This window comes from Amblyraja radiata, chromosome 1, assembly GCF_010909765.2.
Source record: "Amblyraja radiata isolate CabotCenter1 chromosome 1, sAmbRad1.1.pri, whole genome shotgun sequence".
Classification (NCBI taxonomy): Eukaryota; Metazoa; Chordata; class Chondrichthyes; order Rajiformes; family Rajidae; genus Amblyraja; species Amblyraja radiata.
The window spans coordinates 77,492,077-77,518,025 of NC_045956.1; the positions used below are offsets into that span (position 1 = coordinate 77,492,077).

The 25,949-nt window shown below is 47.3% G+C and overlaps 1 protein-coding gene and 1 long non-coding RNA gene across 2 annotated transcripts in view; one reads left to right on the top strand and one right to left on the bottom strand.

Annotated features, from left to right (window-relative positions):
- Nucleotides 1-1,466: 1,466 nt before the first annotated feature.
- LOC116975844 lies at nucleotides 1,467-20,348 on the bottom strand. Its single transcript, XR_004412793.1, has 3 exons — nucleotides 20,320-20,348; nucleotides 12,269-12,272; nucleotides 1,467-1,560 (listed from the first exon to the last, which is right to left on the bottom strand). It is a non-coding gene; the product is annotated as an uncharacterized LOC116975844 (long non-coding RNA).
- tmem150c (transmembrane protein 150C) overlaps nucleotides 3,836-25,949 on the top strand; it is a 38,396-nt gene continuing 16,282 nt past the window's right edge. The window contains exons 1-4 of the mRNA XM_033025103.1: nucleotides 3,836-3,934; nucleotides 18,680-18,733; nucleotides 22,212-22,247; nucleotides 22,367-22,434. Coding sequence (XP_032880994.1) covers nucleotides 3,861-3,934; nucleotides 18,680-18,733; nucleotides 22,212-22,247; nucleotides 22,367-22,434 — 232 coding nt within the window. The 5' untranslated portion in view covers nucleotides 3,836-3,860. The remainder of the gene's footprint in view (nucleotides 3,935-18,679; nucleotides 18,734-22,211; nucleotides 22,248-22,366; nucleotides 22,435-25,949) is intronic.

The window sequence follows — 25,949 nt, forward strand, 5'->3', positions numbered from 1 at the left end:
GGGATGGGGGAGGGGGGGGGGGGGGGGGGGGGGGGGTGGTGGGGAGGGGAGTCTGTCTACCCAACGTAATAAGGGGGAGGAGTTCATCAGTTATCAACATTACTGGGTCAGAATCCTGGCACCAGCAGCCCAGTGAGTGCACCTTCTCAGCCCAAGGATTGCCGTGCTCACCACCAACTTCTTCAGCGAAAGCTGCGAGACGCTCCCATTGCGGTAAAAGGCTATTTTACGTGTAGGAAGGAACAGCAGTGGCTGGTTTAAACCGGAGGCAGACACAAACAGCTGGAGTAACTCAGCGGGACAGGCAGCATCTCGGGAGAGAAGGAGTAGGTGACGTTTCTTCAGACTGGCAGGGGGCCCACCCACAACTACAATGCTATCTATCATTTAACAGGGGCCCACTTGCCATCACTTGCTATCACTTCATCAGGGGCCCACTTGCCATCGGGCAAGCTGACACCCTGGCCAGTCCGTCACTGGATACGAGGGTATTTGATCTTGGTGCTCCTCTCTTCAGACTGGCAGATAAGAGGGTATATAATCTTGATGCTCCTGCCCCGGGGCCTGGTACTTGGCGTCCTGCAAACCTCCAGGCCCGGGGTTGCCGGGCAACGGACGCTGCCCACAGGACCCGCCCCCTTGCTTCCAGTCGCTCCGATTGGCTGGCGCCGGGCCACGCCCTCAATAGTGCATTGTTCCGTGGGCGCGGCGTTGACAGGACAGTGACGTCATGGGGCGCGGGCGCCACGTGCTCGGCAATGAGCGCATAGAGCTCCATCATGATCGATGCTCGGTGCCCTGGCACTAGTCGCTCGCTGGCTGCCAGGTAAGGGCAGCGCTTGCAAACCGTGTCACCCGCTGCATCCCCCCGCCTTTCACCAAAGCACGCTGACTTTATAGATCGATACATAATCTTATGATCAAGGGTCTCGACCCGAAACGTCACCCATTCCGTCTCTCCAGAGATGCCGCCTGCCCCGCTGAGTTACTCCAGCATTTTGTGTCTACCTTCGATTTAAACCAGCATCTGCAGTTCTTTCCCCACACAGCTTATATCGTTGTGACAATAATAAGCGTATTTACAGTGCATAACTACATTAAACAGTGTGCATTACTCTTAATTTGGAAGACAAACGTAAATTTTGTGAGGAATAACAAACCGAGGAGAATCAAACTACTATAAATATTTTGAGTGGAATGCACGCACACATGAATCGTGTGCTGTGGAAGTGAATGAAGACCCCGATCCCCACACTGGGGTGATTCACGACCCCCCCCGGACCCTGACCCACACATGGGGTGATTCACCCCCCCCCCCCCCCCCCCCCCCCCCCCCCCCCCCCTCCCCGACCCCCACACGGGGGGGCCAGACGGCCCAGGGTCCGCGAGTGTGGAACCAGTCAGCGTGGAGTCTGGATGCTGAGACAGAAGACGGGCCCGCTGCGCTGGCAGCCGTAAGTGCTTACCTGACGTTCACCGCTTGTACTCCAGAAGGCGTTGCGTGGCAACAGTACGGGTCACGGTTCCTGACCTCGACTGCCGTACAACCTCCTCTATAGGCTAGTGAGCTTAACATCTGTAGTTGTAAAGTTACCAGACAGTATTCTAAGGGAAAAGATATACATGCATTTAGATCAGGGTCGGCAACCCACGGCCCACCGGCCGGATCCGGCCCGTAACCCAAAATCATCTGGTCCGCAGGCGGGTTTTTTTCATTTAGTTTTCGCGACCTGGGAACTGCAGCCCGTCCTGGGACACGCAGGCGACCTGGGAACTGCAGCTAGTCCCGGGGACGTGAGGGATCTGGGAACTGCAGAAAACTAATTGAAAAATATGTGAAAACTAATGTGAAAAACAACACCAAGTGTCACACTTGTTAGTATGTATTATTAGTATGTACTATTATTAATTACTGATTTAGTTAGTATGTATTATTATTACCTCCATTTATGAACTATGGCGATAGATGTGGCCTGCCATCCGCTCACAGACATGTCCTGGCCCCTATGTAGAACCAGGTTGCCGACCCCTGATTTAGATGGACAAGGGCTGATTAGGAATAGTCAGCATGGTTTTGTCCGTGGGAGATCGTGTCTCACAAATCTGATTGAGGTTTTTGAAGACTTGACCAAAAAGGCTGATGAGGGCAGAGCAGTAGATGTATATATGGACTTCAGTAAAGTATTCAACAAGCGAAGCCGGGTGGCATCAGCAATGGCTAACTCGCCAACAGTCTGTCCCTTCCTTCTGTGTTGTGTCTTTAGTATGTGTTAAATGTATGTTTTTAGTGTTCTTTAGCATGTTTTATGTGGTGGAGGGGTGGTTGGGGGAAACTTTTTTTAATCTCTTACCTTGATGGAGATGCAATTGTTTTCCGTATCGTATCTCTGTCCACACTGCGGCCTAACATCGGGGAGCTGGTGGCCTCTGGTGGACACCGACTTCGGGAGCTCCAACCGTGGGAGCCTGCGGACTTTAACATCGTGGAGCTCGCTGTCCCTGGTGCGAGACCGACTTCGGGAGCTCCAAGCCGCAGGAGCTTCAATCTTCCCGACGGATGGTTCGGCTGCCCCAACCGTGGGAGAATAATGAGGGAAGAAGATTAGACTTTATTGCATATTTAAAACAATACCCTCCCCCTCCCTCTCTACCCCCTCCCTCTCTACCACCTCCCTCTCTACCCCCTCCCATTCCTTCTACCCCTCCCCTCCCCTCCCTCTCTACCCCCTCTCTGCCGTCTCTCTGTCTGCCCTCCGTCTCTGCTCCCCTCTCTCTCTGCCCCCTCTCTCTCTCTGCCCTATCTCTATCTGCTCTCTCTCTCCGCCCTCTCTCTCTCTGTCCCCTCACTCTGCCTCTCTCTCTGCCTCCAGGCCTCTACCCCATCTCTCTCTGCCCCCATCTTCCGCTACCCTCCCTCTCTACCCCCTCCCCTCCCTCTCTACCCCTTCCCCCTCCCTCTCTACCTCCTCCCTCTCTACCCCCTCCACCTCCCTCTCTACCCTCCTCTACCCCTCTCTGCTCCCCCTCGCTCTCTTCCCCCCTCGCTCTCTGCCCCCCCCCTTGTTCTCTGCCCACCCCCTCGCTCTCTGCGCCCCTTCCTCTCTGCAACCCCTCCCTCTCCAACACCACTCCCTCACTACCCCCCTCTCTACCCCCCCTCCCTCTCTGCCCACCCTCTGCCCCTCCTCCCTCTCTACCACCACTCCCTCTCTACCCACCCCCCCATCTCCTTCGAGGGAGTGGTGAATATTGGGACCTATGGGTGAGTGGTGAAGTATTGCGTTCGGGGACCAGCCCACCCCTGTGACGCCGCGCGCCCCCCACCCCTCAATCTCTACTCCCCTCCCTCTCCCTCTCTACCCCCTCCCCCTCACTCTACCTTCCCTCTCTACCCGCCTCCCTCTCCCTCTTTAGCCACGCCTGCGCAGTTGGGGGCTATGCGTGAGTGGATATGGAGGGGGATGGGGGAAATGGAGCAAATTAATAATATTAATATAATATCAAGGGGGTGTTAGTGCGTGTGTGTGTGGGGGGGGGGGGGGGTGGTGGTTAGTGTGTGTGTGACGCCGCAAGTCGCCACCCCCCACAACCGCGTGTTGAGGGGACAGGACCCAACGGGTCCCACTTGGTCTAGTAACATTTAAAAAACACCTGGATGGGTAGAAAGGTTTAGAGGTATGTGTGCCAAGCTGAGGCAAATGGAACTAGTTTAGATGGGGCACATTGATCAGCATTGAGGAGTTGGGCCAAAGATCTTTTTTCCTTGATGTATGACTATGATTATGAGTTAGCTATACGTAATAACTAGTTTATTCATATCTCTATCTTTCAGAAGGAAGAAACAAATTATTAGCTTGAGAATGAAGAGTTGCAGCTACTGGATGATAATACCAATTACAGTTAGTGTCCTTGCAGCGGTCGGATTCATTGTTGTGTAAGTCTACCACACTAATTTTGTGAAATGTTATAATCAACGTGGAATTCTCCTTTTCCTTTACTGAAAGAGTCGAGGACATTAAAGACCCTTTGGCATTTTTGCTTAGAAATTCCCCAGTGTTATGCCTGATTTTCAGGCAGCAGATGGCTTCTGAGAAGCTCAGCTTCATCATGTAGTGGTGGGTACTCGAAGCAGCAGAAAGGCACTTATCTTTTACACCTGAACCAGCACTAGCCCCTTGAATGAAAGATAAAATGCTGGAAACACCTAGCATGCCAGGCGACCTTTGTCAGGTGGCATCCTCTTTGTGGCGACTCTTTGCATACTTTGTGTATGGTATGTAAAACAAAGAATTTCTCTGTGACATGTCAAATGTGATAATAAAGTATCATTCATTCATTCATTTATTCAACGTAGGTAGAAAGAGAAATGGAGTTCAGGTTAAAGACTCTGAATATTTCCAGGATTTTAGTATACATAAAGATCACTAAAATTTGCAGTTTATTGTTATTTCCATTAACTATTCAATTCACTGCTATTTCTATTCCAGAAATACCGGCTTTGAAACAGTGTGCTCCTCACTATGATATGATTTTTGTCATTCATGTGCTTTGATGAAGGGTCATCGATCTGAAAAGTTCTCTGCTTCTTTTCCCGCAGATGTTGCTTGACTTGTTTCGTATTTCTTGGGGTCAAATTATTTTGGATTATGCAGTGAATCCCTTTAGTTCTTAATTGTTTTTCTAAATATGATATGTAGAATGTGTATTTCTTTGTAATTGTAGTCTGTGCAAGTGCATGCGAGGGTGATATTTGTGATGTTGTGAGCTCTATGATGGGCTAGGATTAGTGGAAGATAGGATGCAGGTATTTAGCATTTGTTAGAATGAGCTAATTGGCTGCAGTTGGGGGTGGGGGTGGGGAAGGGGGGGGGGGGTTGTTTTGGTTTGCCAGAACCAACTGTTGGCCAACTGGTGACTGACAACACACATAGTGAAAAATCAAACTTTACTCCATAAGCAATCAGGACCATTTAAACTGCCAGCCATTCACTTCCAGCTGGGCGTCGCTTGTGAGAGCCGGCTGACCTTGCGAGTGTAAAGCTGTGTAGTACCGTAATACCATGTAACGGGTGGCATGCATATATGTGCAGTAGAGATTATAAATGACATGGATTAATAAGGGTTAATCTACATCCTTCCTCTTAAAGAAGCAAAGCATATATAGAGTGGTTAGTGGAGCATATTGCAAAACACCAGTATAGGGTGTGGGCATTATTATTTTACGTGTACATGCTTGTGCATATGTGAGCACATAAAATGAACCGGGTCATGCACAGTTCAAGTATAGCCGGTGAATTTTCCAATCAGCGGGTTCGGCTTACAGACACGACCTGCACGTGTACAGTAGTACCCCCCCCCCCCCCCCCCCCGTGCGCCTCATCCTTCTCTGAGGGAGTAAGTCCCTTATCGGGTGAACGCGGAGGAGAAGACACCGGTGGAGATGGGGGCACTGGGGAAGGCAGGGATGGAGCTGGCACCGGTAGAGGAATCACAGGAGTGGCATTCACGGAGTGTGAAGGAAGACCGACAGGCTGGTCAGGGTAAGGACGGGAAGGTGCCGGTTCATTAACCGGGAGGAGGTGTTGACGAGTGCGTCGATAGATGCCGTTGTCAATACTGACCAGGTACGAGCGTGGCTCCGCGGTTGACCCCAGAATTACAGGTGTCGACGGTTTGTTCTGATAATCCCAGTCCCAGAAGTGGTTTGTGCAGAATCTGCAACCCAGGAGTTTGATTTGTTCATGGCACGGGTGGCTTGTGCCCGACACTGGGTGTTAATAACTCTGGGTCACTGGGGAATACCATCGGAGTTTCAACAACCATGTCATGGAGTATTGGGAACCATGGATGCGTAGGCCAGTCGGGTACTATCAAAATACCTGAAGCAGAGTCCATCAGGGTCTGGTTCCCAAGCGACATACATTGGTACCTGGTGATTTAGCCAGGATGCAAATAAATCGATATCTGGCGTGCCATATTGCTTGATAACTTTTGCAACATTTTTTTGGGGGTTTAACATCCATTCGATGTTGTCATTAAATTTACGTGACCTGGTGTCTGCCACTGTATTTAGCTTACCTGGCAGGTAAGTTGCTGATAGCCAAATATGTCTTTCGACACACCATTGCCAAATTGTGTTGACCAACTTGTCGCATGATACCGATTTTATGCCGCCCATATGGTTAATGTAGGCCACCACCGTAGTATTATCTATTTGTAACCCTACATGCAAGTGATGCATATTTGTGCATATGCTTTTAAACCATAAAAGTCACCCAACATCTCTAGATAATTAATGCCCAGTGTAAGTGGTAACGATGACTCTGGGTTAGTCCATCTACTACTTGTGCTGGATATAGAGTTAGTTGCTCCCCAGCCTTGAGCACTGACATCTGTTTGGATAACTAACGTAGGGTTAGTGATGATAATAGGGCTGAAACTATGCCAAACGTTTTTTGCCCACCACTGTAGTTCTGATATTGCTTCAGTGGGTAACTTTATGACATGATCATAATGACCTGTGTGTCGTTTTGGTGCCTGTACCTTTGCTCTTTGTAAGTTTTGACAGTGCAAAGGTCCGAATCATTAAATTGTTGCATGATTGTGCCAATTCAACTGTTTTGTCTCTTGGCAATGTTACAGTCACGTAGACTGAATTAATTGTGAAGCCCAAGTAGTCCATGATTGTGGATGGCTTCAACTGGCGGAAGTGGCGGCGCTGTTATACGGCTGCGGCTCGCCTGCAGTCTGTCTGTTTTTACTTTTTTGTGTTGTTTTTTTTTTGTCTAGTTTAGTAATTTTTTTGGTTATTAGGTGGTGTTATGTGTGTGGGGGGAGAGTGAAACAGGGCTTTCTGTCTCTCCCTTCGGGGGAATGCGACTTTTTTGTCGTATTCCCCTTCTCTTCCCCGTCTGCGCTGAGGCCTAATGGCGGAGCTGGCGGCCTCCAACCTGCGACCGACCTCGAGGGTCCGGAGGTAGAGCCAGCCAGGACTCACCAACGCGAGGCTGGCCGTCTTCGAGCTGTGGCGACGTCCGGGTAGCGGCACGACTCGGCGCTCCGGTGAGGGCGGACGGCGCGGGGCTGAGACACTCCTGTGCGGGCGGCACGGCTACCGGCTGGAAGGCGCTCCCGTGTGAGCAGCCCGGTGCGGGGCTGAGACGCTGCCGTGTGGGTGGCCTGGCTACCGGCTGGAAGGCGCTCCGGTGAGGGCGGACCGGCTCCTGGCTGGAAGGTGCTCCCGTGGGGGCAGCCCGGTGCGAGGCTGAGACGCTGCCGTGTGGGCGGCCCAGTGCGGGGCGGAGACGGTGCTCCGGTGGCTGAGGCGGCGTTCTGGTGGCGGCGACCTGGATCCGGGGCTCGGCCGCGGGCCAGTGGATGACAATGTCGGGAGCTCGCAGGTCACAGGCTGGTGCCTGTTTTCCGGAGCACCCGTTGCAACAGCTGCGTCCGCTGGACTGGAGGGCGGCAGCTTCGACCACCCCCGGGCCGCGGAGCTTGAACCGCGGGACTGACTTACCATCGCCCGGTGGGGTATCGCCTCGGCGCAGAGGGAGAAGAGGAGGGAAGAGACAGTAACTCTAAGACTTTTGCCTCCATCACAGTGAGGAGGTGTTTGGTGAACTCACTGTGGTGGATGTTAATTTGTGTTTATTGTGTTTTGTTATTATTACATGTATGGCTGCAGGCAACAGCATTTCGTTCAGACCGAAAGGTCTGAATGACAAATAAAGGATTCAATTCAATTCGATTCAATTCAACTTAGATTTATCTGGATGTAAGACAATCCCAGGGTTTCGAATAACTGTTTGGTAGCTGATACAGCTAACATAGTCAATACCATGGTCTTGCCTATTATTTAAGATATCATCAAGATATGCCATGACAATATGTTTTTGTCTTCTGAATATTGTCAGAGCTGGTTTTGGTATCTTGGTGAATAATCTATGGCTGATGTGAATCCATTGGGTAACGCTTTAAACTGCCATAGCTGCCCCATCCAGGTAAATTTCAGGTATCTGCGATGATCCTTGTGAATGGTACTAAATAGTAAACATCTTTAAGATCAATGCTTGCCATGAAGTATCCTTTGGAAATTAGTTGTTTGGCAGTAACAACCGTTTCCATTTTGAAATGTATATACTTAACAAACATATTTAGTGAAGTTAAGTCAATGATGATGCGACATACACCATCTTTTTTGGGTTTAGTGAATATATTTGATACGAATTCCAAGGGTTCATGTTTTCCCATGATACCCTTTGTAATTAGTCTCACCAGTTCAGCTTGTCCCTCTCGTTTCTCTAACGGAGAGGGAAAATACCCTCTGGGGTGAATGTTGAACTGGTGGCAATTTTTCTAGTATGAATTGTATTTTATATCCACTAATGCCATTGAGTATATACTGATCGTGCTTCTTAAAACAGGTGTAATCTCCCCCCTGTTAGTATTAAGCCCCTATTTTCTATATGCTGGTAGGAACCAGACCCACCTACCTTCATGGTTATGGGTATTGTTCTGTTTCCTGCCGGTCCAACGAGTCTTGCACGTCGTTTGACGTGGCGGTGATGTTGGGGGGTGGCGTATTTTCCATGGGGTCCGCTATGGGCCCTGGTCTAAAGAAGACTTCCGGAGATAGAATGCGGACCCCGAGCTTTACACCAGTCCCATATGGTAGACGTCGACTGATGGACGCGATGGGGTGCTGCTGCTTAGGAATTATTGATTTTGGTTTGCTCGTCCCGGGCCTGCCCTCATGAGACCGAAAGTTCTTTAAAGCCTCTTCCATATCCTTCATATGCTTTGTGAGGTTTTTGCCAAATAGCAGTGGGTCTGGCTCAGTGGCTGGGGTATGCACAACCCCGCAAATTTCGGATTTTATGGCAGGTTTTATGATTTGTTTACGAAGGTTGTGGTCATCTCCATATTTGTCCAACGAAGGAGCAAAGGATGTGATGGCTGACGTCAGGAGCCTGAGGATCCGCTGCAGATTTCTAAGGCCTCATTGACCACCTCTCCTGTAGGGGCCTGTTGGAGAGGTGGTTAATGCTGGCCGCTGGTTTGGCCTTTAACGGCCTCCTGCACGTGGGGTTGCCACATAGCGGTCCACCACACCTAGCAGCTCTTCCTGTTCCTGCACCCCTTGCATACTCCCGAGATCTTCAGCCATCGTCCCCTCTTCTTGACCAGCCCAGTCATGGTCACCAAAGCTACCCTCGGGTAAGGAGGAAGCAATGGACAGTGCAGAAGGCACTGTGGAGGGAGTGCCTGAACTCCCCCTGCGAGAGCGCCCCTCACGAAGCGCGTCTCGCTGGAGCTCCTGCTCCAGGAGCCGCTCCATGCGGCTCAGGCGGCTGTCTCTCCCCCGGGCGGGTGGAGAGACGTCCCCGTCCGACAAGTCGGAAGCCACCGGCCGGACGCCTCTTCCATGGCTTTACTTCCAGCCCGCTGCTCAGGCGCTAGCGGGCTGGGCTCGGCGCGGTGTCGGGGAAATAGCGGAGCGCCCGGTAAGCGGTCCTACCGCCTTGTTGCTGCCCCCCCCAGATGGAACGCTCCTCCGTGGAGTCGAGCGGGGAACAGGTCTTTTCAGGCGGCTGTCTTTCCCCCCCCGTGCGGGTGGAGAGACGTCCCCGTCCAAGAAGTCGGAAGCCACCGGCCGGACACCTCTTCTGTGGCTTTACTTCCAGCGCGGTGTCGGGGAATAGCGGAGCGCCGGGTAAGCGGTCCTACCGCCCTGTTGCTGCCCCTCTCCCCCAGATGGAACGCTCCTCCGTGGAGTCGAGCGGGGGACAGGTTTGTTCTAGAGCCTTTCTTCTCTGCCTGAAAGCAGAAGGCTCCCTGTGAAAGAAAAACCCGACCTCAGAGCTTACCTGATGGTCCTTTCTTTCACCCCGTAGCGGGAGCGCCTGACTCCCGATCCGCTGTTGCACTGCTGAACGTAATGCCGCGCATGCGTGCTGAGCGGGCTCTTCACGTAGTCACGTGACTCCGAAGTAAAATTACATTTATTTAGTCATTTATCTTGCAAATGAATTTATACATTTGTATTTATACTATAACCACCCATTACCTGCTTATCCATGTGTCTATCGAAAAGCCCCTTCAATGCAACTTTTAGATCTGCTAACATCACCACTCCTAGCACCCACTTTTTCTGTATGGGAAAAAAACTTGCCTGCACATCTCCTTTAAACTTTCCTACTCTAGACTTACAATTATGCCCTCGGGTCTTTGACATTTCCACCCTAGGAAAAAGATTCTGGCTGTCTACCCTTACCATACCTCTCAGAGTTTTATATACAGTCTACCCTCATTATTACAGACCTCTTTGTAATGGATTTTGGCTGTATTGGACAGAGTGACCACTAGGTGGAGGCCGTGGGCAAGGACAACACCACTAATTTATAAAAAAAAGTTATTTTCACAGTTTATATGAACCTCTTATGTGAAATGCTGCAGGAAGGTGACTTTATTGTCATGCTTACAGTATCTATTTTAGATACTGAATCAGCATCTACAGTTCCTTTAGTTTCAGAGATTCAGGTTCATTTCTGATTTTGGCTGCACTTTGTGTGAGGTTTGCCTGCAATTACAGTATATTAACTTTTAAAAATGTATTTATAATGTTTGAAGTATTATGCACTTGATATATTTTCCTGTTTATTGTTTGTCTTGTTTAGTGTATGTTTATTGGCAGTTTTCTCCAAGATTGTATATACAGTGCCCTCCATAATAAATAAAGACCCATCATTTATTTATTTGTCTCTGTACTCCACAATTTGAGATTTGTAAAAGAAAAATCACATGTGGTTAAAGTGCACATTGTCAGATTTTCATAAAGACCATGTAAAAATTACTGCAGTGTTTATACATAGTCCCCCCATTTCAGGGCATCATAATGTTCAGGACACAGCAATGTCATGTAAATGAAGTAGACATGTTTAGTATTTTGTCGCATATCCTTTGCATGCAATGACTGCTTAAACATCACCAGTTGCTGGGTGTCTTCTCTGGTGATGCTCTGTCAGGCAGGCCTGTATTGCAGCCATGCTTGTTTTGGGGGCTAGTCCCCTTCAGTTTTCTCTTCAGCATATAAAAGGCATGCTCAATTGGGTTCAGCTCGAGTGATTGACTCGGCCACTCAAGAATTGACCAATTTTTTAGCTTTGGAAAACTCCTTTGTTGCTTTAGCAGTATGTTTAGGATCATTGCCTTGCTGTAGAATGAACCACTGGCCAATGAGTTTTGAGACATTTGTTTGAACTTGAGCAGATAGGATGTGCCTATACACTTCAGAATTCATTATGCTATTACCATCAGTAGTTGTTTCATCAATCAAGATAAGTGAGCCAGTACCTTCAGCAGTCATACATGCCCAGCCCATAACACTGTGTTTCACAGATGAGGTGGTATGCTTTGGATCTTGGCCAGTTCCTTCTCTCCTCCATACTTTGCTCTTGCCATCACTCTGATATAAGTTAATCTGCGTCTCATCTGTCCACAAGACCTTTTTCCAGAACTGTGGTTGCTCTTCTAAGTACTTCTTGTCAAACTGTAACCTGTCCATCCTATTTTTGCGGCTAACCAGTGGTTTGCCTCTCTGTATTTCTGTTCATGAAGTCTTCTGCGGACAGTGGTCATTGACAAATTCACACCTGAAGAATGTTTTTGATCTGTCGGACAGGTGTTTGGGGATTTTTCTTTATTATAGAGGGAATTCTTCTGTCATCAGCTGTGGAGGTCTTCCTTAGCCTGCCAGTCCCTTTGCGATTAGTAAGCTCACCAGTGTTCTCTTTCTTCTTAATGATGTTCCAAACAGTGGTGTTTTGCTGATGTCTCTAACAGTTTTATTCTTGTTTCTCAGTCTCATAATAGTTTATTTGACTTTCATTGGCACAACTTTGGTCCTCATGTTGATAAACAGCAATAAAAGTTTCCAAAGGTGATGGAAAGACTGGAGGAAAGACTAGATGCTGAGAGCTCTCTTATACCTGCATTAAGGAGTCATTACAAACCTGAGCAATTACAAACACCTATGAAGTCATGTGTGTGAGAATGTCAAATCTCAGAATCCATACATGAGTATAAGTTGTTTATTAAGAAAGCACACTGAGCTCAAATACATAGGTGTTGTAAGCTTCAAGCTCGACAAATCCACTAGAGGCTGGACTAGCAGGCTAGATAATATGAGACAGTCAACCAAATAGCTGTTTGAGTGTGCAGTGGTATGCAGTAAAACATGGCATGGATCAGGTCAACTAGTACTGACTGATCTACATCCTCCTCCTTAAGTATAATAAATCATGCAACTAAATAAGTATACAACTAAAACTTCCAATGTATAGTAGGAAGATACAGTGCTTTGTAAATCGTGACCAAACCGTGAAGGATATGAATAAGGAGGAATACAATGTGGCCCAGGTAATGGAAACCTGTAATCAGTATTTAATACAGTCTTTGTATTTAGGGTTAGGCTGACAAACCCGTCCTATACACGTATGTTACAGGCCCTCTGCTGGACGGGTGGGTGACATCATATCAGGCGGTGGTTCAACAATCTTTGTAGGAGACTTCACGGGTGACATCACCGGCGGTCTAATAGTTGATTTCGCCAATAGTGCCGGTGGCTCTTTGGCCTTTGGGAAGCCATTACGGTTTGAATCCACAGTCTCTCCATTAGTCTTTGGCACAAAGTCCGGGACACTGACGTGGCTATATGAGAACTGTTGAGATAGTCTTGGTTCGCTCACCGGCAGGATATGTTTCCTATTGCGCTTGAAAATTCCTTATTCGGAATGGACAAATTAAGGAAAGTGGCTCCAGGCAGGTTTCTGCCACTACGCCTATGCGGTCATGTCCTTTCTGTGTTTGTAGACGGACCGTTTGTCCGGGAGACAAAGGCGAGAGGGGGCAGCTGGTTTGGTCGTAATAAGTTTTTTGAACTTGCCGTTTGTGTTGTAGTTGAGCTTGAATTGCATGTGGATCACGAACCTGTAACAGTTGCTTAGCTACTGGAAGGGTAGTACAGGTTTGTCTGGACATCAAGCGCTGTGCAGGTGAACCTAACACTGCGTCCCGCGAAACGTTGCGTAAGTTAAGAAGGTCCAGGAAGACATCAGACTCCGCTCTTTTAGATTTTTCCATCACCTGTTTCACACTGCGAATGGCTCTTTCCGCTAACCCGTTCGACTGCGGATATTCCGGGCTGCTGGTGACATGTTTGAAATCCCAGCGTTGGGTAACGTCTTTGAAGCTTTGGCTTGTAAATTGTCCTGCATTGTCCGACATGAGGGAGAGAGGGGCCCCGTGAACTGAGAAGTGTCTTGCAACTTTTTGAAGTTGCAAGACACATAAAGTGCAAGTGAAATGAATTTGCCAGCAGCGGTACAATGAAAAAAGAACACACAAAAACTCAATAAAAATTTAACACAAACATCCACCACAGCATTCATCACTGTGGTGGAAGACACAAAATTTGGCCAGTCCTCCTCCATTTTCCCTCGTGGTCAGGACCTCAACCCTCCGCAGCCACAGCTGCGGGCGTCCATATGTTGACAAGGTAAAGTCCAGGTAAGTCCTGAATCGGTGCTTCCCCACCGGAGACCACGGCTTCAGGTGTAGGCCGCAGGAAGCACCACAGACCGCAGAGCCGACGGTCGGAGCTCCCCTCCAGGAGCCCCCGGCGAGAGACCCCGCTCCTGATGGTAAGTCCCCACCGCGGTAGAAGTAGGCCGTGGGTCAGCGGTCGGAGCTTCTTCTCCTCCCGGGTCCCCAACGAGGGATCCCAGGCTGCAGACACCGCGCCAGCTGGAGCTCCAGAGACCGCGGCTTCAGGCTGCCGCGGGCCAGCGAACGGAGCGCTTCCCTCCAGTGACCCCCGGCGAGGGCTCGCCCGCACCGCGACGAGAGTCCACTCTGCGCCCGCTGCTGAAGCCCCGGGCACGTCTCTGGGAAACGCCGCACCGATCCTTGATGTTAGGACACGGGGGAGGCGACATGGAAAAAGTCGCCTCTCTGCGGAGGAGGCGACCGAAACTGTTTCCCCCTTACCCGCCCACACCACCCCCCACACAAGACACACAGAGACACATACATTAAAACACACTAAAAAAACAAAAGAACGTAGAAAAAACTAACACGCTGCTGGCCCCACCGACCCCACCGACCTCACATACACACGACTGCGTCCTCTGGCGCACATAGTCCGACATGGCAGGCGAGAAGAACATGTTCTTGGCCCATTGCACAGTTGCCTCTGAACCAGGGTGCCCTCTATGTACGGCATGAAAGTACTCCTGCTGTAGTGAAGCTGGGACCACTGCCCTTCATAATAACTCCATTCACGATTACCAGTTCGTCCCTGACGGTAAAAAATGGCTGCACTGATAGTGGAAGTGAGTGCTGCTTGTTGGGACATCCGCGTTTAATGATAGATGCTAGTATCTGTAGGGTGTTATCTTCAGCCATGTGGGCAATCAACGTATCCAAACCCGAGGGGTAACTGTGGTCAATCATCATAACATCAAATGTGTCCTTCTCGGCTGCATGCCTGTCATCGGTTTCCCTGGGTGCACGGGGCAGGGTGTCTGCCAGGTACATGTCCTTCCCATGTTTGTAGATTAGGGTGATGTCGTACTTCTGGAGCTGCAGCAGCATTCTTTGCAGCCTGGCTGGTGCCTAGTCAGGATGCCTAGTCAGGATGGAAACCAGTGGTTGATGGTCCGTTTCGATTGTCACATTTTTCCCAAAGATATAGTCATTGAACTTCACACATGCGAATACCACTGCTAGTAACTCCTTCTCGATCTGCGCATACCGTTTCTCTGTGTCCGTCATGGTTTGTGAGGCATAAGCAATTGGCTGATCTTCTTGCAGTCACGCTGCGCCGAGACCGTACTGGGAGGCATCGCAGGTCAGCATGACAGGCTAGATAACATCGAAGTATGCCAGAGTGGGTGGGTACGACATCTGTTGTTTTAAAGTGTCGAAAGCTCGCTGCTGCTGCTCGTGCCACATCCAAACAGTGTCCTTGTGAGTGAGCTGGCGTAGCGGGGCTGAGAGCTCGCTGAAGTGTGGAATAAACTTGCCCAGGTAGTTCACCATGCCTAAAAATCTTAGCAGGCTGGCAACATCAGTGGCGCTGCCATTTCAATGATGGCTGCTGTCTTTGCAGGATCGACTTTGAGGCTATTGCTGGTGAAGACATGACCAACATAGTTAACTCGGTTGACGCGAAACTGGGGTTGAGTTTTAGGTGTACCTCCCTGGCGCAGTCGAGCACCTTTTTCAAGTTGTCATCGTGCTCCTGCAGGTCTTTACCCGCTACGATAATATCATCCACAATGTTCATGCAGGGGTACCTGTCAAAAATCTGCTCCATCGAGGGTTGGAATACTTTGCTGGCTGAATTGATGCCAAACGGCATTCGCAGAAATCTGTAGAGTCCGAAGACTGTGCTGAAAGTAGTGAGCAGCGATGGTTGATAGTCAAGAGGAATTTGTCAGAACGAGCTCTTGGCATCCAACACAGAGAACACTATAGCCTTGCCCACGTGTGCGGCCACCTCTTCCATGGTACGCATGATGTGATGAGGTCTCTTTTACGCAGTATTTGGGTCTCTAGGGTTGATACATATACGTATCTCCTGCTTGTTTATTTCAGTGGCAGCTACCATCAAGGATACCCAATCCGTGGGTACAGAGACTGGCGTGATGACCCCTAGGGCCTCCATTCTATCGAGTTCAGCTTTAACTCAGACTCGCATGGCAACTGGAACGCAATTAGCAGGGCGAACAACAGGCTTAATGTCCGGGTCTAGAATCATTGAATACGTGAGCGGCAGCTTGCTGAGTTCATCATTTAAAAGGTCTTTGTAATACACAAAAATGCGTTGTGGTTGGCATTAGTTGATGACAGCTTTGCTGAATGAAACCAGCCCCATGTCAATACAAGCATCTACACCCAGAAGGGGTTCCACTTGCCCGTTACAATATAAAATGGCAGTTTGTCTCACTAGGTGGCATTGCAGGTCGGCAACTCCTATGGGAATTAGTTCGCTTCCGCCAGTAAGTAACGTGGCACTGCTTGCTTTTATCTACTCAGCATTCCGAAGCTTTGAAAAATCCATCTGAGACTTAACATTACAGCGAGCACCTGTGTCAATTTTCGGCACCACTGTTACATTGTTTACTTTAAGCGTGACCATGGGATCTCTGTTGATAACAAGTTTCTCTCGGAGGGAGTATGTTCTCAGAGACACTCCATCAACTGCTGGCAGGTTATCTTGCGTGCTAGTGGACTCTGTTGAAGCTCCATCTGATAAGTCGTGTGGGAGCTCGGAATGCAGTCTTCTTCTTCTTCTTATCGAGTCCACACACAAGATTAGAAGTTGTTCAGCCAGAGCTGAACACACTTCTCGGCATCTGCACAATGGTGTCTGTCTTGTGCTTCTTGTGCGTGGTGGTGGAAAGATTGGTTGAAACAGGGCCGCGACGTAAACGCTCTTTCCTTGGCCCCCGGAATGCAGTACATTGACTGCTTGTTTTGTCTCTTATCTGTTGGAGCGAGATTTACAGCTTCTCCAGAAATGGTTTCTGCGTTTGTAACCATGGCAAATTTGAGCAAATGCGGGGCACTTTTCCCGCTTGGCAATATGTGATCCTCCACAATTAGTGCAGTCATTAATAAATCTTATGCCGGACCGGCCAGAAGGGGTCTGTTTTGTTTCATTAGGCTGATAAAGTTGTCGATCTCTTCTAACATACGGTCGCGCAGCATCGATGCTATACGCAGCCTGTGGTGTGGTCAGTGTTTTAGTGTGCGCTTCGGTCACCTCATTAACTTGACAAGACCTGATTGCTCTAGCCAGCATGAGGTCGGGATCGCGTAAAAGCTCTTTCTTCAATTTGTCATCTAAAATGCCACACACAAGCCTGTCCCTAATGTTCATCACAGAGAGCACCGAAGTTACAGTGCTTTGCTATATATTGTAATGAGCTTACACACGTTTCACTGGCTCTCCTGGTGTTGGGCTGCATGCAAAGAACTTATGTCGCTGCATGATGAGATTGGTATGAGGGTCGCATAGCTCACGGAACTTTCTCTTGAGGCATTTAGGGTCGTACATTGTTTCAGCAGGTGTAATCTCTTGATTTGCGCATCCAGTATTGCAGGGGCATAAACGAACAATTTTGCCCGACGCACAGCATCATGTCCCGCCAGATTGAGAAATATAGATGCTTGGGTGTAAACAGACTTGCCGCAGCCATGTAGATATCGTAGTCCTCCTCGAAATCAAAGACGAGCGGTTCTGACTTGCGGAATGAATCAGTCATGGCAAAGACTGTGAAAGGTCCGCAGAATCACTGAAGACGTTGATTCAAGGCCTTCCCGTGACTTCTGACACCATGTGAGAATGTCAAATAACTTAGAATCCATATTTGAGTATAAGTTGTTTATTAAGAAAGCACACTGAGCTCAAATACATAGGTGTTGTAAGCTTCAAGCTCAATGACGAATCCAACTAGAGGCTGGGCTAGCAGGCTAGATAATATATGAGACAGTCAACCAGATGGCTGTTTGAGTGTGCAGTGGTATGCAGTAAAACATGACATGGATCAGGTCAACTAGTACTACAATATGTCCCAAACATTATGGTGCCCTGAAATGGGGGGACTATGTATAAACACAGTTGTAATTTCTACATGGTGAAACCAAAATGTATAAAAATACCCTTTAAAAACATCTGACAATGTGCACTTTAACCACATGTGATTTTTTTCTATTACAAATCTCATATTGTGGAGTACAGAATCAAATAAATAAATGATGGGTCTTTGTCCCAAACATTATGGAGGGCACTGTATGGGTTGTACATAACAAGGGTTATCCGTACTTTCTATCCGATATCCCCTCAACCTCCAACACTCTTGAAATCAATCTGTTTGTCCAACCTCTGCTTACAGCTAATACCCTCTAATCCAGGCAGCATTCTGGTGACACTCTACTGCACTCTCTGCAAACCCCCCACATTGTTTCTGTAATGGGGGCGACCAGAACTGCATACAATACTCCAAATGCAGCCTAACCAAAGTTTTAGAAAGCTATAACTTGACTTCATCTTATACTCAATGCATTGAATAATGAATACAAGCAGACCAGACACCTTCTTCACCAGTCCTACTTTTGAATCTTTCATCAAGTTATCTACATCTCCTTTAAATACCACAAAGCATTCACAATCCTTCAAAGCAAAGAATTCCGGAGATTCTCCACCATCTGCGAGAAGTTTCTGCACAACTCGGTTTTAAACAACTGTCCCCTGGTCTTGTAACCATGTCCCTGTTGTTCAAGGTTCTTCTGAATAGAAATATCTCACCAACTACCCTGCCATGTCTTCCCCTAAGTATCTTATGTTTCACTAAGATCATCCCTCATTATGCTAGAGACTCCACAATTAAGTGTCATGTGGTCATGGTTCACGATGGTTCTTTCTAGTTTACAAGAGAGGCAACTTCCATTCATTCAACCAGGGATATAAACTCTGATCCAGATCCTATAGTGAAAATGCTCATTCCAAACTGCTGAGTAAACTACTGGTGTGCTATTACGTTTGTGTGTTTTAAATTGCATGTTTGATATATATTTTGGACATTCATAAAATAATTTTTATACTTAATAGATATGAACTTGCACTGGTAAACAAAAAGATTTGTCGTATTGATTCATTCGAAAAGTAAGTACCTTTTCTGATTTCCCTGATCTTCAGTAATAAGAAAGCCTGAATGTAGACTCGAAAGTAGATCATACATACAATAAATAAGAAATTGCATTATTGTGGATGAACTGCAAAAATGGCACTGGAAAGTATAACTATTTATGTGTGTTGACTTATTTCATTGTGTCAACTTATAAGGAAAATTTACCTTAAATGAAAATTGTTTATCTAGATGACAAGAGACATCGAAGCACAAGTCAAGAAAAGGAAAGTGCAGCGTAGGTTTACAAGGTTAATTCCCGGGATGGCAGGACTGTCGTATGCTGAGAGAATGGAGCAGCTGGGCTTGTACTCTCTGGAGTTTAGAAGGATGAGAGGATGTCTCATTGAAACATATAAGATTGTTAAGTGCTTGGACAGGCTAGAGGCAGGAAACATGTTCCCGATGTTGGGGGAGTCCAGAACCAGGGGCCACAGTTTAAGAATAAGGGGTAAGCCATTTAGAACGGTGACGAGGAAACACTTTTTCTCACATAGAGTGGTGAGTGTGGAATTCTCTGCCTCAGAGGGCGGTGGAGGCAGGTTCTCTGGATGCTTTCAAGAGAGAGCTAGATAGGGCTCTTAAAAATAGCGGAGTCAGGGGATATGGGGAGAAGGCAGGAACGGTGTACTGATTGGAGATGATCAGCCATGATCACATTGAATGGCGGTGCTGGCTCGAAGGGCCGAATGGCCTACTCCTGCACCTATTGTCTATTGTCTATTGCCTCTGGTGTAGGCAGCTGGTATCAAGTGAATTCCTTGAGGAGTATAGGGGTTATAGGAGAACACTTTAGAAGGAAATTAGGAGGGCAAAAAGGGGACATGAACTAGCTTTGGCAGATGAGGTAAAGAAGAATCCACAAAGACTCTATAAGGATATTAAGTTTAGTTTATTGTCACGTGTACCGAGGTACAATGAAAAGCTTTTGTTGCGTGCTAACCAGTCAGCAGAAAGACAATACATGATTACAATTCATCCATTTACAGTGTATAGATACATGATAAGGGAATAACATTTAGTGCAAGGTAAATCTAGCAAAGTCCGATCAAGGATCATAGTTATGATAAGAAATGTTGTTGTAGGAATGGAGATTTAAGAGTGCGGAGCGATTGTAATATGAGGTTGTAAATCTGCTTCTGTGGCTAGCAGGCAAATAGTCGCCTGGGTTGGGTGCCATCTGAGAAGGGCAAAATAGTTAATAGAGGGAGAACAGGCCCTGCAAAGACCAATGTGGATGTCTACATACGAAGGCACAGGAAATGGACAAGTTATTAAATTAACATTTCTCGTATGTATTTACCGTGGAGCAATTCATGGATGCTAGGAAACCCGGGAATGTTAATAGTGATTTCTTGAAGAGAGTCCACGTTACCGACGAGAAATGCAGCAGATCTTAAGACATATTAAGGTAGATAAATCACAAGGACCTGATCAAATGTATCCTAGAACATTGTGGGAAGCTAGGGAAGAGACATTCCTTGGCTACTGCCGGTTATAGACACAAAATCCTGGCGTAACTCAGTGGGACAGGCAGCATCTCCGGAGAGATGGAATGGGTGACGTTTCGGGTTGAGACCCTGCTCCAGACTGCCTGAAGGTAGTTTTTCATAGTTTAAAAAAAATCATCGATAGCCACAGGTGCGGTGCCATTAAAACTGGGGGACTCTTGTCTCCCGCGCTGTTCCTCAATTCTCACTGTCTCAATGCCTTTAATCGGAGCGTGAGAGACAATGGACTATGAATTGAGGGACAATGGAAGAAAGAAGGCCCATGAGCGGGGGACAGTTTGGGAGACACATGGCCAATGGATATAGGGCTAGTGGGAGACAGAAGCCCTGTGGGTTCAGAGTCACTCGATCTTGAGTGACAACGACTCACATTCTGGAAGACTGCAGTAAGGGTGGCACGGTGGTGCAGCGCTAGAGTTGCTGCCTTACACTGCCAGAGACCCGGGGTTCCATCCTGACCATAGGTGCTGACTGCAAAGAGATTGTACGTTCTGTGACCTGGGTGGGTTTTCTCTGGAAGCTCTGGTTTCCTCCCACACTCCAAACGACACACATCTCCGAGTAGTGGCGCCATCGAGTGTGGCAGCCTCGCCAGCAGCTGTCTGTCCTTTCATCCTTTTTGTTATTTTTAGTCTGTCTTAAAGTATGTTTTTGGAGGTCTTTTGTCTTTTTTATGTGGGGGTGGGGGGTGAAGGGAGAAAACGTTTTTCTCAGTCACTACCTGGTCAAGGATTCCACCGAGCCGCATCTTCGCCCCCTCCTTGCGGCCAAACATCTGGATTGGCGCGGTCTTTCCTGCCGGAGACCGGCCAGAGCTTCAGCTTCAGCAGCGACACAGCACTGGATTCCATCACAGTGCGAGCGATGCCTTACCGGGGTTGTTGTGTTGGAGCTCCGGAGTACTGGGACTGCCGACTTTGACACCGTGGAGCTGTGGTCTGCGGAGCTTCCAGCCGCGGGCGTCGGAGTTTCCAGCTGCACACTGAGACACACCGACCTGCCTGCAGAGGAGCATTTGGCAGCGTGAGGTGGTCAACAAGGCTCTGCTGAGATTTATGGGAGTGACTACAAGAAGTCTGTGTTCAGCCACAATGCAACTGATGGGGCAGATCGAGTGCCATTGCTCATCCAGGGAGTGCACTCGAAGAGGGCAAAGAGTAGTGATTGGACTAGGGTGAGAGGGGAGACTTCATTTTGGGAGGGCTTGGAGGCGAGAAGAGGAAAACAACAACCATCGTTGACAGTGGAGGGTGCTGTGGTATCTAGTCCCTCACAATTTAATCCATTTAAATAATTAAGATTCATTCAGATTGAACAATCCCCATTTCAAACACTTTAACAATTGTATTTTACCACCCTGTTTATTCCAATGGAAAATCAAATGCACAAAACTATGTCCTAAGAGGGGAGAGTTGCTTGTGTAAGTACTCCATAATCATTTGGTTAAATTCGTGCAAGATCTTCAATAGTTTATTATCTCTCCGGCAAGATGCTGGAGAGATTGTTTCGTCAATTGTTTTGTCTCACACCCTTTTCTTTAACTCTGGCGTTTGTCCAACCTTCTGCCTATCAAAACCCCCTCTCCTGTATTCACCTATGCCCTCCCGCGCTTTGTCCTGCCCCTCCTCTTTTCTTGTTTTCTCCCCCCCCCCTCCTCCTACAAATAGTCTGAAGAAGGGTCCCGCCTGAAACCTCACCTACCCATGTTCTCCAGGGATGCTGCCTGACCCGCTGAGTTACTCCAACACATTGTGTCATTTTTTTTGTAAACCAGTATCTGCAATTCCTTGTTTCTACAAATTACCATTCATGTAATGTTACTTATTGGAGTGGAAAATGAATGGTATCAATGGTAAAAAAATTACCGAATGTGTAAATTTTGTTTACAAAACATCTTGTACATTTTTTATTATTTCTAAAATTATAATTTCTGACTTGTTTCTAGGAAACGGATGTGCAAATTACGCCCTCCATTTATAAGGTATTGTTGGAATTTATGTTTCCATTGCACACCCCGTGTCCTTGTTCAGTTCCACACATATTCACTTGGGCTTTTGGATTCACTTGGATTGCAAATGTAGTAACCTTTTTCTTTTTAAGTGTTGCAGGTGATTCCCCTCCTGAAAGCTGCATTTTTAGCCAAATCATGAATATGACAGCATTTCTAGGTAGGCAGGGGTGTGCTTAATGTTTTCCACATGCATGAAAGTGTCTAAACTGACAAAACAAATGTACTTATTAATTTTAATATTTTAATCTGCTTGAAAATGTACTTGTAATTTTTGTAATACAAATTTGCTTGTGGAATGGAAAAGCAACTGGAATATAAGTTGAATTTAATCTACTGTGCTTGATTTTATACATGCTGAACATATCCACAGAATATACAGATTTGCCATTTTTTCCTTCTTTGCATCCTTCTTTTAACGTATTTTCCTGCCTAACTTTGTATTATTTGGACATTTGTTGGTAGTTGAAGCCGTGTGCCATTAGTTGGTGATTGCTACCCATAATAATAGCTTCATACCACACTACAAGCTTCTGTGCAGTACCCTTTTAAGTGGCAAGTTATTTAATTATTTTTCAATGTCCAAAAACATTACATCTATTACAACATTACACCTTTAATCACCCTACTTAATAAAACCACAAAGTCCTCCAATAAAATTTGACACTTAAAAAACCCCCATGATTTTCCTTTCATAAATAATGTTGGCTCTATTTAATTCTATTATGATTTCTAAATATTATGATACTACTTCCTTAATAATGGATTCCAATACTTTTTCAATGACAGATGTTAGGCTAATGAGTTAAGTTTCCTTTTGATCTCTCTTTTCCTGAATAATACTGTTATGTTTGGGATGCAAATTGCTGGGACCTTCCTAGAATGTAGTGCATTATGGAAAATCGCAATCAGTGCACAAGGGCAGCACGGTGGCATACAGCACCAGAGACCCAGGTTCAATCCTGAATACGGGTGCTGTCTGTATCGAGTTTGTACGTTCTCCCCTTTACCTGCATGGGTTGTTTCCGGGACCTCCGTTTTCCTCCCACACACCAAAAGCATACAGGTTTGTAGGTTAATTGGCTTGGTCGAGAGGATTTGTCAGTCTTTAGTCACATTAGTTTGCTTGGTAATTTTTAATCTTGTGGCAATGAGTATCTTACATAGCTAGAGTAGATGCAGATTGAAGTTATAAACAGCAGGACAAAGAAAATCCAGTTTTAGAGATTCCAAACTAAACTAAAAATCAAAATACTTTTCAATTCACTATTTTAAGGAGAAAAATAATTCATAAGATCATAAGACAGAGGAGCAGAATTCGGCCATTCATCCCATCAAGTCTGCTCTGCCATTGCCATTGTGGCTGATCTATTGGTCCTTCTCAACGCCATTCTCCTGCATTCTCCCCGTAACCTTTGACACCCTTAATAACCAAGAACCTATCAATCTCCACTTTAAAAATACCGAATGTCATGGCTTCCATCGCCGTCTGTGGCAATGAATTCCACAGATTCACCACCCTCCGGCTAAAGAAATTCCCCCTCATCTCCATTCTAAAGGTACGTCCTTTTATTCTGAGGCTGTGCTCTCTGGTCATGGACTCCCCGACTACTGGAAACATCCTCTCCACATCCACTCGAGGTTAAATGTTTCATGAGAATAACTCTCTAATCTAGAACTTTAACCCTTTCTGCCCACATTGATCCCCTCTGGCTTGTTGAATGTTTCCACATGTTTTTGTTCTGATAATAAGTTTGCTTTCTGCATGTAGTTCAGTAGGTTTACAGCAAAACAAAAAGTGGTGAGGGAACATGAAGGGACCAAATTGAACCTAGTATTGGGAAACGAGCCTGGCCACGTGACTAATATTGTGGTGCAAGAAGAATTTGGAGATAATGATCACAACCTCATAATATTTTAAGATCGTTTGGAAAACAGACAGGTCTGATTTTACTTCGGAGTCACATTAGTGACTACGTGAAGAACCCGCCAGAACGCATGCGTGTCATATCGCTTCATGCATTACGAAATGACAGACGGGGTTTAACGACGTTCCCCCGCAGCGGTAAATTTGAAACCGCGACCGACAGGTAAGTGAATTACTCTGCGGTCATTTTTTGTTTCCCGCGCTGTTTTTTTACAGGGGGAAACTGGACAAAAATAGAGTCAACAAGGGCTGCATCTAAAGCTGGCTGGGGAGGACCGCGGAGTTGCGGGCAGCCAGCAGCAGCTGAAGGCACCAGCATCACCATGAATGGGATCAGCTGTGCCCGACTTAGCACCCGCGCCGGCCAGATCAACACCACGGCCGAGCGGGAAGATTACACAGACAGAGCCGTTGACTCTGACAAGTCAAAACGGCGGGGGGGGGGGGGAGTATTCCCCTGCAGTGGCAAGTTTTTTTAAACCAAGACCGACAGGTAAGGGAATTACTGCGGTCATGCTTTGTTTCCCGTGCTGGTTTTCACAGGGGGAAACTATGGACAGGAGTCCACAAGGGCTGCACTGGCTGGGAAGAACTACAGAGTTGCGGACAGCCAGCAGCGGCTGACGGCACCAGATCACCGTTAGTGGGATCAGCTGTGCCCGACTTGGCTGACAAGTCGAACTGCAAAGAAATGCCGCGGGGACCAGCGTTACTGGGGCCAAATGGAGCGGCTTATGGAGCACATGCTCCACTGTGACAGACTCTGGGAGATGGAGTCTAGTCACAATGGGTATATAATACACCCATGGCAGCACCTTATCAGGGCTGCACAGTGCATCTCCCTCGACAGAGGGGAGTACTGGGAGCCAATTCTGGGCTGGCTCTGAAGAGGGGTTTTGCTGAAGGAAGAAATCAGTGTGCAGGGGGTGCAAGAAGAAGGAAACCTCCTGGAAAAGGAGTCCAAGTTTGTACATCTAAAAACAACTACAGGAACATGGCTGTAATAGACACTACTGCCAAATATTTGGCACCGGAAAATGGGTATCCCTCAAACATTTCCCACGGTGAACAGTTACATCTGAAAACACATTGGAACGGGAGTCAGAAGGCAGGATGTTTAGCTAAGACGCTGTGGCATTATTCTGCAATACGGAGTATGAGATTAATAGTCTCAGGAGAACGCCATCCGCCTAGCTTTAAACCCTAGGTTTGCAGAGCTGTGCAGACCTGGAGGGATTAAAACCACCAATATTACTACTCGGGGGCAACCTGTCAAAACAGGTAAAAGAGCTCAATAAGGAGGCCAATACCCTGGGGCTCATAAAGGTGGCAACAGGCAGGATCTCCTACACACGACAACAGCACCTCCATGCACCCACCAGCAGGAAGACACACAGAAGCTGGTGAAAGCTCAAAGGCCGGGCTAAAGGACAGAGGTCTTTTAGGCCTGGCCCAGACCGGCCTTCGTGGAAGACGTGCAACCCCAAATCCCAAATCCAAAAACCGACGCCACAACCTCTACGGCGACTGCAAGGAAGAAAACAAACTTTCCACTGGTCACCATGGAGGTAGGGGGGTCTGGTCTCTTCCAAAAAACAGGAGGTGTAAATAACACAAATTGGTGTGTAGATTACATTTTCTTGGGAGGCATGGAGTGCAATAACTACTAACACTTATTTTCTACCTAGTGTTCAGGTATATACAATTGAATTTGTGCACAAAATTTCCCGGTTCAGCATGTACCGAAC